The sequence below is a fragment of the Coenobita brevimanus genome, chromosome 63, assembly GCF_032717465.1.
Source record: "Coenobita brevimanus isolate Jiangsu-jjx chromosome 63, ASM3271746v2, whole genome shotgun sequence".
NCBI classification, from domain to species: Eukaryota; Metazoa; Arthropoda; class Malacostraca; order Decapoda; family Coenobitidae; genus Coenobita; species Coenobita brevimanus.
The window spans coordinates 4506154-4522169 of record NC_137016.1 but is presented as its reverse complement, the minus strand read 5'-3'; the positions used below and the strand labels follow the sequence as shown (position 1 = coordinate 4522169).

The following is a 16016-nucleotide window of genomic DNA, read 5'->3' as shown; positions in this document are numbered from 1 at the left end:
GGTGCCTTATGTTGATGTTTTTGGTGAGTGAACAATGTTTACACTGCCTAAATTATTATCTGAAAACCAATATACTCTTGTACGATATATAAATTCATACCAAATAATTAAATATCTAACCAACTATGAATGGTTTGGAATAGTTACCCCTCCCATAGACAATGTTTTCTCTGGAGCCTGGCCTGAGAGAACATGGTACTTAGGTGTAGGTAGTGTTACTTCTACCATATTTCTAAACTCAGTTGAGCACTTTCTCTCTGAATTTTTGATGCTTCTGATAAAAAGCAGAGGTTTTAGCCAAAAAAAAAAAATCTATCTGCCAGGATTGGGGGGAGGAGGTCATTGGTGAAAAATTTGCTGGGATGCAGCGGGTTAAAACTTTTCACTTTACGCACCCAATTGTCATCCCTATCCTCTCCACATGCCCAAACGAATTCAATCTACCTCTCCTCATCACAACACCAATACAGTCCAGTCCCATCCTACCTCTTAACTCTTCCATCGTAAACCTAATTCCCTCAGGCCTCACACTCAAGGACACACTGCAAATCCACCTAATGATTGTCACTGCTGTACATTTGAGTCTGCGAATATCCTCCTCCTTTACTGCCCAGGTCTCATTACCATACAGCATTACACTCCAAACACATGCCACATATAAAGATCCTTTAGCAGAGAGGGAGGGCCCTTCCAATGTCAGAAGAGAAAACAGCTCCCTGAACTTCTTCAAACCAATCCTCACTCTAGCCATAGAGATAGCTCCAGCCCCACCTCCGGCACAAAATGTGTCTCCCAAATAACAAAGCTCTTTCACACACTCAATACTCACCAGCAAGAGCAATCCTTTTATGTCTGACAATCTCCACATGCTCTCCCTGACAAACCACACACATGATATCAGCATTAGCTCGCACTCTGCTTCTAATACCACTACATCTCTTATGCACCCATTTATCACAAACACTGCAAAAGATGGAATCATTACTCTCACCTTTGTGGCAAACCACACATGGACACTCTCCCTCTTCTCTGACAGTTGCCTACTGCCACCAACCCTAGATATCATCACCTTAGTTTTATCTGCATTTACTCTGAAGCCCTTGTGGCCCATATCATCTCTTCACTTCCTAAATCTTTCTTCTGCCTCCCTTCCATTCTCTGAAGTCAACACGAAATCAGCATACACATCTCCCACGAGAGTCCATTTTTGAAGTTTTGTGAAACGACTTCAAGCACCATGCTAAACAATAAAGGGCTCAAGACTGACCCCTGATGCACACCAATATTCGTGGAAAACTCACCACTTAAATCTCCATTTACCGTTCCCTGAGATGTAAGTGTGCTGAGGGGGGTTATATACAGTGCCGAGATCAAGGAAATATTTCACAACATACAGACAGACAGACACAAAGACAAACAAATGAAGAAGTAATGAAGAATTGTAGTGTTGACGTGCAGTGCTGGGCAGGTGCGCAAACACTTGCACAAAGCACAATTGCGCACCGTTGTGCTCTGGTGAATATCGTTTGCGCATTGCGCACCGCACGAGATCATGCACAACATTGCGCTTTCGCACATGAAAAGGCAGGTGCGCAAGTGCGAATTTACTTGCGCTTGCACAACTAGATTTGTACTTGCACACCTGCCTTGTGCACCTGTCCTGTGGATTGCACACTGCGCAATCCAAGGGACACATGGTTTTGGGAGCTTCCCGCATGTCTGGACAAGGGATGGGGGAGACTCCGGCGGGTCGCGAGGGTTTTGGATTGCTGGGGAGAGGTGGGAGGGACAGAGGGTTGTAGCATTTCTTAAAATGCTTCAACAGAGATAATGTATTTTAATATTTTTTGAATTATTAAAATACATTAATTATTAAGAGCAGCATATGCAATTCCTTACAAAAATCATTAAAACATATTATTTAAAGCAAATATCCACAGGCTGTGGATATTTGCTTTAAATAATGTTTAAATGATTTTTGTAAGGAATTACATATGTTACTGTATATCTATATTGAATTATTAAATAAAACATCTTGCAAAAATGCAGATAAAGTAAAACTGGCAACATCACAGCCTTTGTTTCCCTGTCCTTCCGCTTCGCAGCCCTCTCACTCCTCTGAACTTCCACGAGTGAAAAAGTTACTACATGACAGTATTGTGATACCAAGTCTAATATACTGCAGTGCAGCTTTGACCTTGTTGGAGGGACAGAAGTCAAGAGTGAGAGCTGTGGAAATAAATGAGTTATTTGAGACAAGCTTGTGGAGTTACATGGAAAGACAGACTGACAAATGAGGAAGTGAAGGATTGTTGTGGTGTGGATGTGGATGTGATAGGAAGTGTTAGGAGAAACACAGTGAGGTGGTTTGGTCGTACAGAGAGGATGGAGTGACAGACTAATGAGGACAGTGTATGTGAGTGAGGCTGAGGAGGGGAGAGGGAGGAGGAGGCCAAGGATAAGATGAAGGGATGGAGTGGAGAAGTATATGAGAGAGGGAGGTGTGAGCTGGGAGCAGGGCAGTGAAATGGCAGGGGACAGGGCGACATGGAGACGATTTGTTGCTTGTTTGTGGCCAGTGGCCACCCCTTATGGGATTAAGGCATCTGGCAATAGATAGATAGATAGAATAATAATAAAAGTATGCTAATTTATTTAAATATCTCAATACTTTACAGTAATTTCCACAATATATGCAAATGGTTTGCACTAGCGCTTTGTGACATTGTGTGAGCTAAATATTAGATTGCACACGCGCAAATTACAAATAACAGAAAATTATATTAATAAATAAAAGTAAGTAAGTAAATATCCTATTTTATTTAAATATCTCAATATTTTACAGTAATTCCCACAAATATATGCAAATGGTTTGCATTTGCACTTTGGGACATTGCACAAGCTAAATATTTGTCAGATTGCTCACCTGCACTTGCACAAGGTAGTGAACTGTGGATTACACATTGCGCTTCCACAAGGTCCTTCTTCATTTGTGCTGCCCACCACTGTTGACGTGGATGTGACTAAAAGTGTTAAGAGATTTACTTTGAGATGGTATCACCATGTGGAGAGGATGAAGAATGACTGACTGAACAGAAGAATGTAGGTGAGTGAGGTAGATGGGGAGAGAAAGAGGGAGAGATTAAGGATGAGATGGAGGGATGGAGTGGAGAGATATATGAGGAATGGCGGTATCAGTAGAAGGGAGTGAGATCAAACGGCAGAGGACATTGCTATGTGGAGATGATCTGTTTGTGGCCACCCTTTACGAGATTAAGGCATCAGGCAACAGACAGATAGAGCTATATCTGTCCAGCGCCCTTGTTTGGCGAGCCACAGCTCCCTTTGGCGAACAAATTTTACATGCAAGTCGCCTTTTGGCGAGGAGAAAATACATCCACTTATAAACCCAGTAAACTACAAAATAAGTAAATCTAACTTAAATGAACAAAAAAGCACACTGTGATCGAATAAGTCTTTCCTTGTCGCCACTGTGAATGTTTAAAAATAGACAGTATATAATTATATAAATAAATATATTCATCGCTTGTAAATTATTTCGGCTCGAAGTCAGTTTGGCTACTAAAAATTTATTTGGCTCGTGAATCTGAAACCTTAGGAGCCAAATGGCTCGCAACCATAGGCAGTTAGCAAGAGCCCTGCTGTCAGTCTTCAAAACTGAAAAGTGGAAGCAGTGACATATACAGCATACAGATAATACAGCAGGTATCCAATGATTGATTATGTGTGTGTGGATGAAAGGATGCGAAGATGTGTAATGGATGCAAGAGCTCATAGAGGTTGGGGGAGTGGACTTTCTGACCACTACTTGGTGGTGGCCAGAATTAGAATTCAAGTAAGATGGAGGAATAGAAGAAGGGAAAGACGAGAGGAAGGAGTAGTTGCAAGGAGAGTGGAAAGGTTACAAGAGGATGAGAAAAAGGCAGAGTATAAGAGAGAAGTGGAGGAACGATTGGGCAAATATGAATTGGAGCAGATGGGAGACGTGGAAGGTGTGCGTAGGATTTTTACAGAAGAAATATATGCAGCATGTGATGTGGTGTGAGGAAGGAAGAGAAGACGGAGGGGGGTGCAAGGAACAGCGTGGTGGACTGAACAGGTGAGACAGGCTGTGGCACAAAAGAAGAAAGCATACAATGAATGGATGAGAAATAGGGGTGTGGAAGAAGTTGAGAGGCAGAAAAGAGAGTTCTAGGTAGAAAGAAAGAGAGCGGTGAAAAGATTAGTAAGAGAGAGTAAGAAGAGAGTGGATGAGGAATTTGGAAGGAATTTGAGTGTAAAGTGGAGGGACTATAAGAAAATGTTCTGGAAAGAGGTGAAAAGAGTAAGACAGGGTGGAAGTGAAGTTAGCAGGGGAGTGAAAGATAAAAATGGTAGATTACTAGTGGAGAAGGGAGAAAAAGTGAGCAGATGGAGAGAACACTAAGGAATTGATGAACATAGAGGATGGAAGTAATGCGAGTATAAGTGGCTGGGAGAAGGAGGGAGGTGAGAAGACAGGAAGAAATCAGTAGGATAGAAGTTGTGGAAGCAATGAAGAAAGTTAAATCGGGGAAAGCCCCAGGAATTGATGGAGTGTGTGGTGAAATGCTGAAGCATGGGGGAGAGATAGTAGTAAAATGCATGTGGAAGATGTGCAGATTGGCCTGGGAGGAAGGTAGAGTCCCGGAGGATTGGAAGTCAGGTATAATTATTCCCTTGTACAAAGGAAAAGGGGAAAAAGAAGTGTGTGGTAATCATAGGGGCATTTGTCTTCTTAGTATAATAGGAAAAGTGTATGGTAGGATACTTACTAACAGAGTTAGAGAAAGAACAGAGAAATTAGTTGGAGAAGAACAGGGAGGCTTTAGGAAGGGAAGAGGTTGTGTAGATCAGATATTCATTCTTAGATCTTTAGTGGAAAAGTTTCTAGAGAAGGGAAAGAAGTTGTATGCGGCTTTCATGGATTTGGAGAAAGCATATGACAGGGTGGATAGACAAGGATTGTGGAAAGTGTTAAGAATATATGGAGTAGATGGGAAGTTGCTGAATGCTGTGAAGAGTATGTACGATGGTGCGAAGGCTGCAATGCGTGTGGATGGTGAACTAAGTGAATTTTTCTCTTTGAAAGTTGGGTTGAAGCAGGGATGTGTCATGTCTCCATGGTTGTTCAATCTGTACATGGATGGGGTAATAAAAGAGGTGCAAGGTAGGGTAGTGGATGTTGGAGTGGCCCTGGTGAGAGAGGATAGTGTTTGGAAACTCCCTGTACTGTTGTTTGCAGATGATACTGTGTTATTGAGTGAAGACGAAAGGGAGCTGCAAGGCTTGGTGGATGAGTTTGGGAGAGTGTGTAAGAAACGGAATCTAAAGGAGAATGTAGGGAAGAGTAAAGTGATGGTCTTTGAGAGAGGTGAAGTCAGTGAATGTACAGCGAGGTTGGATGGTGAGGAATTGGAAAATGTGAGTACAGGTACGTTTAAGTACTTGGGTAGTGTGATGAGTAAGGATGGAGGTTTGGAGGGTGAAGTGCTTGAAAGGGTACAGCAGGGAAGAAAGGTTGCTGGTTCTTTGAAAGCAGTGTTAAGAAACAGGGAAGTGAGCATGGAAGTGAAAAAGTTACTACATGACAGTATTGTGATACCAAACTCTAACGTACGGAAGTGAAGCTTGGACGTTGTTGGAAGGACACAAGTCAAAAGTGAGAGCAGTGGAAATGAGTTATTTAAGAGGAGCCTGTGGAGTCACATGGAGAGACAGGGTGACGAATGAGGATATAAAGGAGCGTTGTGGTGTGGATGTGATAGGAAGCGTTATGAGGAACACACTGAGGTGGTTTGGCCATGTGGAGAGGATGGAGGGTGAAAGACTGATGAAGACAGTGTATGTGAGTGAGGTGGAGGAGGGAAGAGGGAGGGGGAGGCCGAGGATGAGATGGAGGGATGGGGTGGAGAGGTATATGAGAGAGGGTGAGTTGGGAGCAGGGCAGTGAGATGAAGGGGGAAAGGGCGACTTGGAGGCGATTTGTTTGTGACCACCCCAAACGGGATTGAGGCGTCTGGCAATAGATAGATAGATAGATCCAATCTATGTGATAAGTGTTGACTTTAACAGTTCAATCTTGTTACTTCATGATGATACATTTCAGCATTAGGGAGGTCTAGTGAAAGCTTTAATCGTTTTCGTTTTCGTTTTTAAAGGCTCCAACAAGCTTGCATGTGTCGGCCTTGGTCACCTAATGGCGGCTCTCCACGCTGCACGATCCAATGCAGCCTCCCTGTTCAGTCCCTTAACCCTAAGGTCACACTTAATGACCTCGTCCCATGTCTTTCTCGGTCTACCCATCATAACCCCACCCCCAATATTAACACTTCTCACCTTCCTCACCCAATTATCATCCCCCATCCTCTCATGTCCAAACCACCTCAATCTACCTCTCCTCATCACAACACCAATACACTCCAGTCCCATCCTACCTCTCAACTCTTCCATTGTAAACCCAGCCCCTCCAGGCCTTGGACGCAGGGACGCACTGCACATCCACCTAATCATTGTCATTTCTGTACGTCTGAGCCGGTGAATGTCTTCCTCCTTCACTGCCCAGGTCTCACTGCCATACAGCATTACACTCCTAACATATGCTGCATACAAAGACCCCTTAGCACGTAGGGAGAGCCCTCTCAATGTCAGGAGAGGCAAGAGCTCCCTGAACTTCTTCCAACCACTTCTCACCCTAGCCACAGAGCTAGCTCCAGCCCCACCTCCAGCACACAACATGTCTCCCAAATAACATAACTCTTCCACACACTCAAGAGATTCACCAGCAAGTTCAATCCTTTCACGTCTGATGATCTCCACCTGCTCACCCCGGCACGCCCTACACATAAAATCAACATTATCTTGCAGTCTACCTCTGATACCACTACATCTCTTATGCACCCATTTATCACACACACCGCACAAGATGGAATTACTTCCCACACCCTTGTGGCAAACTGCACATGGCCACTCTCCCTCGTCTTTGACAGTACCGCCACCAACCCTAGATATCATCACTTTTGTTTTATCTGCATTTACCCTTAAACCCTTTTGCCCCATACCATCTCTCCACTTCCTAAACCTTTCCTCCACCTCCCTTTCATTCTCTGCAATCAACACCAAATCATCAGCATACAACAACTCCCACGGGAGTCCGTTTCTAAAGTCACGTGAAAGGGCTTCAAGTACCATGATAAACAACAAGGGACTCAAGACTGACCCCTGATGCACACCAACATTCACAGAAAACTCATCACTCAAATCTCTACTCACTCTCACCTGGGTGTGAGCACCCACATACATGGCCATAACCACCCTAACCAGCTACTCCTCCAAGCCAAGCTTTCTCATTGCCTACTTCACCACCTCTCTAGGGACTCTGTCAAAGGCCTTTAAGGGATATCATTTTTATCTCGCTGCATGCAAGAGGTCCTTCCTGATCCACATACAGAGAACTCTCAATTACCTGATGCAATTCAGCCAACCCCTAAGCTGAATAACGAGAAACACTGGATGTTTCATAGAACGCCCCATCATCACGCCATTCGGCATTGATCCGGATATTGTGTTACTTTCTGTCTTGGCCTTCTATCCTACAAACTTTCCCATGAGTAAAAGATAAAAACTAAGCATAAAATACAATACAGTACGGTAATACAGCACCAGTTGGCTACCACGAATGAAACGGTTGATATGCCTAAGAGCTGGATATTGCATATAACCACTGGTTACTTCCTGTTTTGGAACCAAATGTTGCATAATTTTGCTGGATATTGCTTTAATAGAGTCGAGCCAACAGCACCTGATATTATGTTGGGTCAGATATTGTGATAATGGATAACTGAGTTACTGTAATGTAGTTTTGTGATGACCAGAAGGTAGCACAAACATGGCATTTTAGTGAAAGTCTAAAAATACATTGTAGCAGGTATCAGCAAGGAAAACTACAAACCTTTGCTAGCTTCTCCACAGCAGCACGACCTCGTTCTTCATCTCGGGCTGTCAGGTACACAATGCCATCAAACTTGGCACACAACTCCTTCATGATGCCAAATCCAATACCTTTGTTGGCACCAGTCACCTAAAGGGGATAGATAACTGCATCAACACTCAAAATGTATTAACAACAGCATCACTACGATCAATTTAAAGAATTGCTATTTCCATTAATAGCAAAAATTTATTTACATACAGTTAAAATGAAGGCACTGCTATATGCAGCATAAGAGTTTCAGTGAAAACATACAATAAAACTGTCTTAATTCTTTACCTTAATAAGAATTTGCAGGTATATGTATACTCACCACAGCAATCCTTGATGAAGCCATGATTACAGTTAAAGTGTCCCCTTGTAAATGATCTGTGGATTCAAGAAAATGCACCATATCAGTACTGTACTGCACCAGAAGTGCTAAATACTATACCACTAGAGGAGGTAATTTCAAACATGGGATGGCAATGGAAGAAATATGCATAAACAATACAAAGATTTGACAGCTTACAGCCAATTTTCACAACTGTCCCTAACCTTTCAGGACCAAGCATTGGCTGGGCCCATACCCAAACCAACCTCCAACTTCACAGCTGTTCCGAATGGCTTTTAGGAGCTTGCTAGCACTGGGACATCTGGCTGTGTTGATGTGGTAGGGTTAGTAGTTCTGAACCACAAAAACATGGTTGTTGTCCACTATAATCTGTGGTCAGAAAGAACACTTACTCAGCATCTACTACAGCTACTCCATATGGCCAAACCACCTCAATGTATTTCTCCTAATGCTTTCTATCACATCCACATCCATACTGTAATGCTCCTTCACTTCCTCACTTGTCAGTCTGTCTCTCCATGTGACTCCATATGCTCCACTCAAATAACTCACTCCCAATGCTCTCACTCTTGACTTGTGTCCCTCCAACAAGGTACAAGCTTCACTTCCATATGTTAGAGTTGGTTCTGCAATACAGGCATACCCCGGTTTAACGCTGTAATTGGTTAGGTAAAACCCCATCGTTAGGCAGGGTATCGTATATCAGGGTACTTTTAACATGTAATGCAATGTGGAGTGTTTACCAGCCTTGGGTTTCCCCCCAAACCAAGCCCAAAACCCACCCAAGTGAGCCCAAAAACTAGTTTAAAGCCAATCTAAATGGCCTAACAGCTGTCATGGAAGCTAACCTTAGCCTAACACCTGTAAATAACTCACTAAAACCAACAATAAAATCTGAAAATCATCAAATATGTTTGGAAAATATCAAGCTTAGTAAACCATACTGGTACCCCACAATGACAATGTTAACCCCACCTATGGCTAAAGCACATTAATCTAAGTCTAAAAACTGTTTATAAATCAACCTAAACACACAATTTTAGACTAAAATATAATCAAAATTGGTAAAAAAAATCAAAACCCATCATTAAACTGAGATTTGGCCATCATTAGGTGGGATATGGTGGTATTTCTACCCCCATCGTTAAGCCGGGGTATCGCATCTAGGGGTATCGTATATCGAGGTATTACACTACTGTACTGTCATGCAGAGGCTTTTTTACTTCCATGCTCACTTCCCTGTTCCTTATCACTGCTTTCAAAGAACCATCAACCATTCTTCCTTGTTGTACCCTTTCAGGTTCACCCTCAAAACTTCCATCCTTAATAATCACACTACCCACGTCCAGTACCATACTTAAATGCACTCATTTTCCATTTCCTCCTCATCCAACCTCAATGTACATTCAGTGACTTCATTTCTCTCAAAGACCATAACTTTACTCTTCCCTACATTCACCTTTAAATTCTGTTTCTTACACTCTCCCAAACTAATTCACCAAGCTCTGTTGTATGATTTCTCCAAATCCATCAATGAAAGCTGCATACAAATTCTTTCTCTTCTTTAGAAACTTTTCCACTAAAGACCTAATAATGAATGGCTATCTGATCTACACAACCTCTTCTCCTTCTAAAACCTCTCTGTTCTTCTCCAACTAGCTAATTCCTCTGTTACTTCCCTAACTCTGTCAATAAGTAACCTACCATATACCGGTACCAATATCGTACTTTTCCAATTACACTAAGAAGACAAATACCCCTTTGATTATCACACACTTCTCCTTTTCCTTAGTACAGGGGAATAATTATACCTGACAATAATCATTATCAAATATGGAGAAGGTCTTTGACATAGTTCCTAGGGAGGTGATGAAATCAGCAATGAGAAAGTTTGGGATAAAGGAGTGGCTGGTTAAACTGGTTAGGCAATGTACAGTACGAAGATGCTTGCACCCAGGAAAGAGTGAATGGGGATTTGAATGATGAGTTTTCTGTGAATGCTGATATGCATCAGGGGTCTGTCCTTTATTGTTTATCATGGTACTTGAAGCTCTCTCATGTGGCTTCAGAAATGGAATCCTGTGGGAGATGTTGTATGCTGAAGACTTGGATTTGACTGCAGAAAATGAAAGGAAGCCTGGGGAAAGAATTAGGAAATGCAGAGATGGAATGGGGTAAAGGGTCTGTGAGAAAATGCAAAAAAAATAAAAGCAGTGATACCAAGGAATAGTGGGGTAGTCAAAGCAGAGGGATTGTGGCCATGTACGGTTTATCGCAAGGGTGCTGGATGTAACTGCATTTTATGCAGTGTTTTTAATAAGCTGATGAATAAGAGATGTACTGTAGTGGTATGAGAGGCAGGCTGCAAAATTATGCTGATTTTGTGTCTGCAGTATGTTGAGAAGAGTGTGTAGAGACTGAGATGCATGAAAGGATTGATCATGCTGGAGTGTCTCTTGAGTGTGGAAGAGTTTTGTTATTTGGGGGACATGTAATGTGCTGGAGGTGGGGCTGGAGCTAGCTCTGTGGCTAGGGTATAGAGTGGTTGGAGTAAGTTTAGGAAGCTGTTGTCTCCTGACAATGAGAGGGCTCTCCATCCATGCTAATAGATCTTGTATGAGCATGTTAGGAGTGTAATGCTGTATGGTAGTAAGACCAGGTCAGTAAAAGAAGCAGATACTGGTAGGCTCAAATGTACAAAAAATGACAATGATCAGATGGATGTGAAGTGCATCCTTAAATGTGAGGGCTGGAGAGGCCAGGACTGCAAATGAAGAGTTGAGAGGATGGTTGGGACTTAAATGTATTGGTGTTGTGACGAGGAGGGGTAGATTGAGATGGTTTCGGCAAGTTGTGAAGATGGACGATGACAACTGGGTGCAGAAGGTGTGAGGTATGAATGTCGATGGTAGGGCTGTAAGAGCGAGACGAAAAATGACCTGAGATGAGGTTATAATCTGACATCAGGGATATGGAACTGAACAGGGAGGCTCTCAGGGATCGAGCAATGTTGAGAGTTGCCATTACGTGACCAAGGCTGATGTATGGAAGCATATTGGAGCCTTTATAAGTGATATGATCCAGTAATTTAGGTTAGGTTAGGTGAAAGCATGTTACGTTAAGTTCGGCTAGGATGGGCTAGACTATTAGGTTAGATTTGGTTAAGTCAAGATAAGTTACACTCTTTTGCTAGGTTGGGTTAGGTTAATATTAAGTGGGATTAGTGTTGTTAGGTTTGGTAAGGCTAGGCTATGGGCGTGTAAGCTTAGCCTCATAACAACAAATTTAGGTAGATCTGAATAGGTTTTACCGTCCCCACCATTACATTTAACAAACACACTTGAGGAGAGTGGACACGGATAAAACCTAAGGGAAAGCAAAACTGAGAGGAAACAATAATTTACCATTCTAAAAATGATGAAAATATATAAAACTTCAAAGAAGAGAATAACTGGTAAGGCATTTGTGCTACCTAAAATGCAACTTTACCAAACCAAGCCTCTCCCCAAGCAATTATTGGCAACCTTATTAAAAAAAAAAAAAAAGGGGGGGGGGGAACACACACACAGGGGACATACACCATGTGCCTGGAACCTTAACTCCCCTGCCCATACGCGCCACTTACGGCGGCATTTGGATCAGCCTACCTAATTATGCATAACCTGGGCTGTTTTGGCATGTTGCTTCAATTTTACACTAACTTCTTCCGACGAGAGATAAGAATTATTCCAATTCTATTCTGACGACGATTCAGAAGTGACGATCGCACTACCACAGAAGAAAGTAACAAAATTGTGAATCAATACAGTAATGGGCGCGTTATCATAGGGATTTAAATGCCATTCTTGATACACACAAAAATACATTTCCCTGTCAATGACTAAACCAAATTATAATATATTACTGTTACAAGTATAAATTAAGAGAGTATTTTTCTTGCATATAAAGTATTACGTACTCTCTCTAGTTTACAAGAACAGGATGGCTAGGCAGATATGTAGTGCGTACCAACAAACCAAAACAAACATCAATTTTGACTTTTATAGAAGGTTAGATACTGTTTTGCATCTTCCTGTATCGTGACAAGTAAATATAAGATTTTTTCCTCCTTCATTCACGATAAATCAAAATAAACATGCTAAGCAAATTGCATTCGAAAACCTTCCATTGCCTGTGACGTCACAGGCGCTAATTACAAACATTGGAATGTCCTATCCAAGTAATAGATTAACTCATACCGTAACATAATGCATCAGTTTGCACCACGTGATACTTCTGTTTCACCTTTGAGTTGAATTTTATGCTTTGAGATAAATCTTTTTATCCGGGGAAAACTGACGTGATTTTTGTTTCTTTTTAACAAACTGCTTTTATGACAAGTTTCGCATATCAGTATGGGGCTTTTTAGCAATAATGAAACATACTGTTTCAGTGCTGATTCATAAAGATTTACATATAGTGCTGAATTATACAAGAGTTTCATGCACAAATTTGACTCCTTAGGTGACCTTGAAAGCTCTTAAGGGGCATATATCTAAATGTTACAAAACTGCAAAATAACTAAAATGCCTATATAGTAGTTTCTTATAGTCACACAATGACAATTTATTGTTACATGGAAGCGAGTGGCGGTGCAAGGCTCATTATGCTTCAAAAAACAATATAAAAGTTCATTTATTAATTTATTTTAATTTTTGGCAGTGTGAGAATATTATACTGTTTCTAGCAACAGTGTGAGTTGGGAGCAGGGGAGTGAAATGGCGGGGGACAGGGCGACTTGGAGGCGATTTGTTTGTGGCCACCCCAAACGGGACTGAGGCGTCTGGCAATAGATAGAGATAGATAGATTCTAGCAACGGTCAAAATTTTGGTTATTTGTTCAAGAGATTTTCTTCAGTGAAAAATAAATTTACATCTAACCTTCTTGCTTAGTCGGCAGTCAGTTTATTGACAAAGTATTTTAAAAAGAGTGTTTAAAAATCTGACCTGAAAAATTCAGTCAGTTCTGAACCTACCCTAGTCTTAGAGGGGCTGTGTTAATGTTACCCCCAGTCGCTCTGCCCCATACTTGCTATCTTTTTCTAGTACTGTAGCTTCGTTACTCTTGTAGCAGCTGCCTAGCATAGGCAAAGTGGCATACTGTAGTAATCCTCTCTTCGTTATGTGCCTGAGTCCATCCTCCTCTCCGCAGTGGAAAATATACCTACTTCTCTACCTGCCTGACATGATGCTATCTACAGTATTTATATAACAGTCCCTGCTTAATTCTTCAATGGAAGGCTTGTACTAACGTTATCAACTTTCAAACGTCCCGGATGCGTTGTCCTTTGGAGGCATGATGAGGTAAACGTTCAGGGCCTTTTTCACAGTCGTTCCTAGTAGTTCCCAATGCAGTGGGTAGGTTCGCTGTAGCTTTTATGATTTCCAAACTAACTAAATTTTGACGTGCGCCACTATCCTAGCTACTATATGAATGACAATGTTCTCCATTCTCTCACTCGTTCCAAGCTAAAAGTAGAATTCACTGTTTAATCCATTAAACATTTTTCAAACTTGCAAAAGTGCCTGAAAACACGTGTTTGAGGGACAAGTGGAAAAAACGCCGAACAGTTGAGCCAAAGCTTACATTAACAAGAGGACGATAAATTATCTGTTTGTGATATGTAAATAATAACCATCTACTAAATCATCAGTAAAATACATCCCATGAATCATTCGTTATTAAATATACGGTGAAAATTAAATATTACGCATGAAACAAACTGACAGACCTCACAAGACATTTTTACAGATGAAATAAAATAGTGAAAGTTCTTACCCAAAATTTTATCAAAGTTGCTGATGGCGCCTCGTCCTGCGTAAGACGCTTTTCTTAGCTGAGTTGTGGTCGGTATGTTGCCTCAGCCGCTGCCCTCCGATCCTATATAGAGCTCAGTGATGTGGACTGAGAGAATTCTGAATCAACCGCGTCAGAGTGACGAGTCAAGGACAAGGCCACGGCTGGAACAATGGACCTTTTGGCTGTATACTGAGTTGCCAACACCACCCGTCACACACACACACACACACACACACAGTTGAAGTTGTTTTCAGCAACCTACGAAGCAAAGCAAAAGTTAATGATAAAATACAATCCATCATGGATGAGGGGAAAATCTGTATCAGCGAAGAAGATATTTGTGAAGTACTAAACTAAAATTTCCAGTCAGTTTTTACTAAAGTATGTAGATTTGCGAGAGGTGAAAACGAACAAGCATGCCTGCACATATTAAGTACAACAAAACAAGAGGTCCAGGAAGAGACAAGGAAATTAGACAGGGGAAAAGCCAATGGCGCTGACGAGATTTCGTGTTGGGTACTACAGGAATGTACAAAAGAGCTAAGTTGTCCGTTACATTTAATATTTAGAGAATCTTTAAGACAAGGAAAATTACCTGATATTTAGAAGAAAGCAAACATCGTGCCCTTTTTCAAGAATGGAAATAGACAAAATCCACTTAACTACCAGCCAGTATCACTAACCAGCGTCGTAAGCAAAATGTTAGAAAAACTGATACGAAAAATTTGGGTAAATCACCTAGAAAAACACAGTATGATAAAGATAATCTGGTTTTAGAAAGGGAAAATCATGAGTAACTAACCTATTAAGTTATTATGATAGAACTGCAGAGTGAATACAGAAAAGAGATGGCTGGATAGACAGCATATATTTGGATTTCAAGAAGGCATTTGACAGAGTTCCACACAATAGTCTTTTATGGAAACTGTTCCAACAAGGAGGAATCCAAGCTAATATGTGCGATAGGGTGCAAGATTTTCTCAGTAAAAGGGAAATGAGAACAGTGCTAAGGGGAAATAACTCGCCATTTAGAGAAGTGACAAATGGAGTTCGACACGGCTCGGTGCTGGCACCAATTATGTTTTTAGTGTGCATAAATGACAATTATAGACAACAACATTGAAAATGGAAGCCACCTAAATATGTTTGTTGATGATGCAAAAATACAAAGGGAAATTACAAACACAGACTCTTGCATTGAGCTACAAGAGGAATTAAATAAACTTCATGAATAAAGCAATAGATGGCAAATGGAATTCAATGTGGACAAATGTCATGTAATAAAGATTGGTAAAAGTTAAAAAAGACCAGACTGGGATTATAAGTTAAGAAGTTCAACCCTACGTATATCAGAAAGAGAAAAGGATTTAGGAGTGATTATCAATAATAGACTATCACCAGCTGACCACAGAAATGAAAAAGAAAGGAACATGTATAGTTGCACACACTGCTTGTTAATATGAGGGTAGCATTCACATATATAAATGAAGACATGCTGAGAAAGATAATAACATCATTCATCAGACCAACTCTGAAGTATGCATTAATAGTCTGGAATCCGAACTTCAAACAGCACTTAGATAAGACTGAAAAGGTACAAAGGGATGGACACCAAGTTTAAGGGACCTAAGCTATGAAGAAAGACTCTAAAAATTAAACCTACTAACATAAGCCTACAGAAGAGAAGGAAAAGAGGAGACATGATTATGTTAATTAAATGCATCACAGGAAATGAGAAAATAGACGTGAATGAGTATATAACCTATGGGGAAGCAACAATAAGAGGACACTGCAGAAAACTACAAAAAGAGAGG

The 16016-nt window shown here is 41.2% G+C and overlaps 1 protein-coding gene across 1 annotated transcript in view; it reads right to left on the bottom strand.

Annotated features, from left to right (window-relative positions):
- Positions 1-8391, bottom strand: part of LOC145404284 (carbonyl reductase [NADPH] 1-like) — a 31720-nt gene extending 23329 nt beyond the window's left edge. Inside the window, exons 1-2 of the mRNA XM_080275805.1 lie at positions 8343-8391; positions 7991-8119 (exon numbers count right to left, since the gene is read on the bottom strand). Coding sequence (XP_080131931.1) covers positions 7991-8119; positions 8343-8366 — 153 coding nt within the window. The 5' untranslated portion in view covers positions 8367-8391. The remainder of the gene's footprint in view (positions 1-7990; positions 8120-8342) is intronic.
- Positions 8392-16016: the final 7625 nt, after the last annotated feature.